Raw genomic sequence first — 6,399 nt, forward strand, 5'->3', positions numbered from 1 at the left:
GGGCTGTCACCCGAGCAGCGGGCGGTGCGGGCTCCAACATGGGGAGCAGGCACTGCAAGGTGGCACCTGCTCCTGAGGAGAAGGAGGCAAAAGCAGAGTTGCCGGGCCCGGCGGGGCACGGACATGGGCCGCAGCCCGGCGGCGAGCCCGAGCCGCCGCAGCCCGACCGCGAGCCCGAGCCGCCGCAGCCTGGCGGCGAGCCCGAGCCGGTGGAGCCCGGCCACGAGCCGCGGCCCGCCGACGAGCCCGAGCCGCTGGAGCCCGGCCACGAGCCACAGCCCGCCGACGAGCCCGAGCCGGTGGAGCCCGGCCACGAGGCGGGGCCCGGCGGTGGGCCGGGCACGTCGCGGCACGGCGATGGGCCGGGCCTCCAGGGCGGCAGCGCAGGCTGGGCGGGCCCTGGCTGCTGGCGCCGCTGGTGGGCGAAGCTAAGGCGGCGCAGGCGCGGGGCGGCCGTGGCGGGCGGCAGCGGGCAGAGCTGGCTGGCGGCGGGCAAGGAGAAGGTGAGGGGCGGCGGTGCCGTGGATCTGCCGGGTTCGGTTTGGCGGTTTTCCCTCCCCCTGGCCTCCCCCACACCCTTTTTTGGGTTTTTTTTGTCTCATGTTACTTATTTCCCCGGCCGCGGCGGCGGCGTATGTGAAAGTCCTGGGGAGGGGAAAGTGTCCTGGAGCGGTTCGGGCTTCCATTTTGGAGTTCTGCCAATAACGGGGCCTTCTTTCCCCACCTGGAGGCCGAGGCGCGGCCCGGCCCGGCCCGGCCCGGCGGGGGGGGCGGAGGGCGGGCTGCGGGCTGGGGAAACGGGCAGTTGACCGAACTGCCTGGGGCTCGCTTGCCTGGGGGCTTCACCCTGCTGGAGCACGAACGATTCGGCTCGGAAGACCCAGCCGAATTCACGCGAACGGCTTATCAGACTAGCTTCTCCGGGGTGAAGCGGGTGCGATTGAAAAATCCGTTGTAGGTTGCTTCTCCCCTTAGTTCACAGTGACTACGCTGCTTGTATTAACGTGGCGTTTGTCTGTAAGGACTGTAATGTTCCTTCTCAAAGTGTTTCACAGAGTGGGAGACCTTACTGTCAGGTGTTGATGTTTCACTTGACATTCAGATTTCATTGCCCTTTATTCATTTTTCCTTAATGCTCTTAGTTAGAACCCTAAAAAAACCCCACCCCAAGATACTTCTTTTCATCTCCTTGTAGTTGCAGGATGGAGTATCAAGTCGTTTCCCAAAAACTCTTAGCTGTATACAAAAGTTGAACACTCATCACATTAGATCTTAGGTTAGCCTTTTCTGGACGTGTTTTGATTTTTATTTTTCTTCCGCCGGAGCGACAAACTCATTGAAGAGCATTTCTCTTGGTCTTTTTAGCCAGTGGAGTTGGGGCTGGGGGGTTGACATCATTCTCACGGAAGGCATATTCTGTTTGGATTTCAGATCATTATTATTATTATTTTTCACAGCTGAAGGAGTATCAGCAGAAGAAGAGCCCTGGAGCAGCTGCAGGAGCTAAGAAAAAACGCAAAAGTAAAGACGACGGTCGGCCCGAGACTCCCACGGGCGATGACCAGCAGCCTCCAGAGAATGTGAGTGCCTCGGTCTTTGTCCCAGCTCATTTGCTACCTCCTTGCTCTTTGGTTTTTCTGAACAGCTGCCCTGAGGAAGCTGTCTAGTTACTCCTGCCAACCCGTTTTACAACAGGCGATGAAACTTGCGCAGGGGATGCACAGTCTGGCAAGTTCCAGTGCTGGGTTTAAATAGGTTTAGGCAGGAAGTCAGATCCTTTGAGTCAAGCATTTACAGGCTTTAGCGTCTTCATGTTGCCAGGCTTCTGAAGAGGAAAGGGCAGGAACTATGCCAATAAGCCACAGAGACGTGTTCAGGCACAAACATAAAACCCCAGCCTTTTTAAAAAAATGCTTTTTGGGCAGTTTATTTAAATGTAAGGCTTGATCAAATTGGGATAGAAGCTCAGGGAAGTCAAATTTGGTAGCCCAGAGTTGTCTTCCGCTGTTGCTGTGGCAAAGCTCTGATTTTCGTTTCACTTGCTTCTTTTTGGTAGCTTATTTTCCTACCATTGCTTCAGTTCAGTTGTCATAAAGTAACTCGTATTTACTACATATCTGTGCGTCTTTTATCAATAAACGTAACTATAGTAATCACCAGCGGTACCAGGTAGATGCAGTGAAACCTGCAAGACGGAACAGAGTTCACTCCGATTTGCCTTTGGTATTCCTTTTCTCCTTTTTTTGTGTGATAATACAGCAGCCGTTCTGTCCAGCAGACAGAGTGAAAAGCTGAAAGTCCCTCCAGCTGGAGCTTGTACGTGTAGGTTGCGTACTGGTAGAACCCGAGTGACGTGACATACTGTTAGCTCTGAGGGTGCTGGGTGTGCCTGTCTAGCACCAGAAAGCATGTATTTTGATTGGGGTTTTGCTCTTGTCACGGGGATTATTTTCAGTGAATGCTCGTAAGCTCAGTTTAAGTTAGATCTCAGAGAAAGAGGCTGGTTTCACACTGGAGGGTGAGGTGAAGATGGGTGGTCCGGTGCTGTTGCTGAGCTGGCATTTGGTCTTGCAGCGCAGGCCTACCTGCATCTGCAGTTTTAGTCCTGTTCTGAAAAAGGAGAATTATGTTCCTTCTTGTTTTCCCAGTTTTTTCCCCGCTCTCGTTTTCTTGGCACGGAGAGATACATTTTGATCTGATTGGCTGTTATGTGGACCGTTGTGCCTGGGGTTTCAGAAATCATTTGAAAACTGATCTTTAATTGCAATATGTCATGACAGATTTCTTTTTCCAGTTGCCGTCTTGTAAAAATCCTGCATCAGGAGAATGCTGTTCAGAAGCTCACTTGGCGCTAATAGGGCAGAAAAGCTGATTGTTGGCATGAGCTTCTGCTGCCATTGGTGTCTTAACGCGAGGCAGACCCTTCCCGTCTCAGCCACTTCAGCTTTCTTGGCTGTGAAACACACAAACCTCCTTTCCTCCCTCTTTTTTTCTTTTTTTTTTTTTTTTTCCATTGGACATCACCGTGAGTCGGAGCACTTTAGGGTTGCAACATGGATCATAAGTGGCAGGTTACTGTCAGGGGAAAGGCTATGCAGAAGTGGAGTGTTAACATTTTGCCATGACTTTTTGATTTTTCTTGGCAGTTGTCAAATCAGGCAGGGAGTCTGGATGCAAAGCAGCAGTTGCAGGTGGCACTGGAGGAGAAGGCAGGCCTGGAAACCCAGGTTGCTCAGGGGTTGTACAAAATGACATTCAAATCTTCATGTCTGTAAAGAAACTTGTGTGGCAGAAGAATGCAGCCTGAGCTTTGTGTTAACACTGGTTTCTTCAGGCTTTATCCCTGAAGCGGTCACTGCCAAATTTATTTAGCCAATACGATTTTCTTTGTGTTTAATTTTGTTTTGAACAGCTCTCGGAGTCCGTTCACCAGCTCCAGGCAGAAAGAGAGCAGTATGTAGAGAAAGTGAAGGTGTGGAGCATTTGGCAGCAGCAGGTGCAGCAGCTCTCTGAACAGGTAACACCAGGGGCAGCATCACAGCTGCTTTAGACAAACACAGGCAGGAGTGAATGCACCATGAACGCTGTTTTGACTTTTATTGTGTGGCCTTGCAGGTCCGTGCAATGGCAGACGAGCAGGAGGAGCATGTGGCCTGCGGAGATGATGACGTGGACTCCTGAGTTCGACCAGAAGACCTTTTATTAGTCCAGAACCCACGCTTATAATATCCTCGTTTGCTGTTCACGCGCCCCATACTAAAATATCCTTGGTTAATCAATACTGTTCACGCACTTCTTGGCCACGTATAATTGGTCAATTACTAAGCTGCAAATGCACTGAACTTCTTGCGGTTTTTTTCTCTCTTCTTTCTTATCTCTGCGGGTTTCATGTTCTCAGCCAGCCAGCCGCCGAGATGTGGCATCGCGCATCCGCTCTGGCCTTGCTTCATACCCCGTCTTCCTTCCAGGCGTTCAGCCAACCTTATCGTACTTTCTCTCTTCTTTAGCCTTCAAGGCCCTTCACAGGCATCGTGGCCTCCAGCACTGGCCATAAAGCTCTCTACACTTCCCCCGTCTTTATTTTGAACAGAAACAACATTAGAGGTTAAACTACTTTTGAATCATAGGTCTTACACAGTTCGGCATACAGGGAAAAATGGTCAATATAACTACAATTACCAATAGCAATATTCCTCCGCGTGTTGTGAAGTCCTGCAACCGTCTGGTGGTTCCCCAAGACTTGAAAAGATTCCGCAACCAATCTCCCAATAGTTCCTGCTGTAAGCCCTGTGACATGTCGTTCAGTTTTTGTAACTGACTGTGAATCGACGCGGAACAGCCCGGAAGGTTCGTACAACACATTCCTTAGCGCTGTGCACTGTAGGCTACTGCAGAGGAACGAAGCTGGGTTAATCAGCACTGACAATGTACAGCTGTGGGCTGGCTTCAGGGGCGGTGGGTTGGCTGGTGTAGACAAGGTGCAGCTGTGGCTGGTTCTGTGAAGCGGTTGGGCAGCCGAGGAAGAAGCAGAGAGGGTGAGCGTGCCCTGGATGAGGCGAGACTAGAAGGCAGCAGAGGGACTGCCATGGAGAGTGTGATGGTAAAAGACCTGGCTGCAGCTGGCTCCTTTGGAGAGTGCTGCGACAGGCCACTCTCTGCTGTTCACTTGCCTTCTACAGGTGAGATCACATCCCTCCTTTCTTTCTGTCTCATGCTGGTGTCTTCTCGTGCTCCCTCAAAGTTATGTGACTCTTTGCTGCAGGTTCTCAGCTGCACATTATCGATGTCGAAACAACCCACTGTCTCTGTTCTCTACAATTCACCCCTGTTTGTGGTTTTTGGTTTTGTTTCTTTGCTGGGTTTTTGTTTTTTTTTTTTTGGTAAAAGGTTGCTTTACCATGTTATGGAGTTGTCATCCTTTTTCTTTTGTTTTCTGTCTCATGACTTAATTACCAGTTTTAGCCTTCTTTTATGTGTACGTTCGTACATTTCAGTCGGGTTCACAAAATGTTAAACTTGTTATCGGTGCATTTCCTACAGAGGTCAACATACAGGTTTATGATTATTTAGAAGAACGTGCAATAAGCTATGGAAGTGTTATGAAAATATTTTTCAGAAACTTCTAATCAAATAAACGAGCATGAGAAATTGTGTTTAACTTGTAAATTCTATATGTAAGCTGTTAAGAAACATTTTCTCTCCTAAAATGAAAAGATAAAACCTACTTAAGAGCTCTTGAAATCTTGCCCTTGGGTGAGTGTTCCGCTGTGCCTCCATTCTAAAGCATGGAAGTGGAAGTTGCGTAGAGCAAAGTTTCACTTTAAATAACTGCTCGACTGTAATTGCTGCTTTTCAAAGAACCTGGGAGCACACAATGAAGGCTTGGAACTAAGCAAACAGCTGAATGGACACCTCTAGATTGTTACTGGAATTAAATGCAGAAGTTAACTATAAAAGTTTCTCAAAATGTTCTGGTTGCTTTGTGTTGGTGGTTTATATCTAGATAGGTATAGAAAACTATACACAAACAGGGAAATAAAAAAATGCTTAAAAAATAGGGAAAGATAAGAGTATACAGTATTTATAGCTTAGTCACTTTTTTTTTTTTTAAATTGTAGAGAAACTATTACCTGAACATGCAGTACATCCACAACTCTGAATTCATACCGGTTTTGTAGTGTGATATAGTCCTGTATGAACCATAAATCAACTACGTGTTAAATCACTCTTCTCCATCGCTGTTGTCACGATCTTTGAGCTTCGTAGCATTGCCTAGGTCACAATCCTTTAGCTTAGGGAACTTCACCAGGTGAAAATGCAAGCATCTATTTCTAATACAAGTTTGCAGAATGCAGTTTAGCCACAAGAGACTTGATGGAGAGATATTACGTTGTATGGTGTATAACCTATGAGAAGTGGGAAAATGGTGTTCCTGAAAGAAGACGCTTCACTAGATCGTTACTTTGGAACGGGTTTTGCACCTGCTATACCGCAAGAATCCCCTAAGCAGTGATGTATCTTTGTGGACTTTGAGATATCTGTGTGATTAGGTTTAAACTTAACACGCAACCTGATTTCAAGTACAACTCTAGGCACAAGTGTGGGAAAGAGCATGCTGTCAGGACACAATCTTTCTCGCTTACAAGGTATCAAAGGGTATGTTACTCAAGTTAAAGTCTAACTTCTACGACAACTTCATTTCCACCAAAGGAGCTGCAGTTAAGTACACAAACTACTGCAGCTCAACTGAAGTTTCCCCGCTGCAACAGAGTGCAGAATGCTTTTCCCACCGGCCTTAAAGGTTGTGGTGGTGGGGATGAAGGTGTGACAGATAAATTGTCAGCTGTGTTAAATTCACCTGTACACAAAGAACACGTTATTCCTTCTGAGGCAACAGCT

The 6,399-nt window shown here is 48.2% G+C and overlaps 1 protein-coding gene across 1 annotated transcript; it reads left to right on the plus strand.

Annotated features, from left to right (window-relative positions):
- Window positions 1-38: 38 nt before the first annotated feature.
- Window positions 39-5,153, plus strand: LOC129782786 (translation initiation factor IF-2-like). Its single transcript, XM_055791564.1, has 4 exons — window positions 39-503; window positions 1,458-1,580; window positions 3,413-3,517; window positions 3,616-5,153. The coding sequence occupies exons 1-4, from the start codon at window positions 39-41 to the stop codon at window positions 3,679-3,681; spliced, it is 759 nt and encodes a 252-aa protein (XP_055647539.1). The 3' UTR covers window positions 3,682-5,153.
- Window positions 5,154-6,399: the final 1,246 nt, after the last annotated feature.

This window comes from Falco peregrinus, chromosome 1 (genome assembly GCF_023634155.1).
Source record: "Falco peregrinus isolate bFalPer1 chromosome 1, bFalPer1.pri, whole genome shotgun sequence".
Taxonomy (NCBI): Eukaryota; Metazoa; Chordata; class Aves; order Falconiformes; family Falconidae; genus Falco; species Falco peregrinus.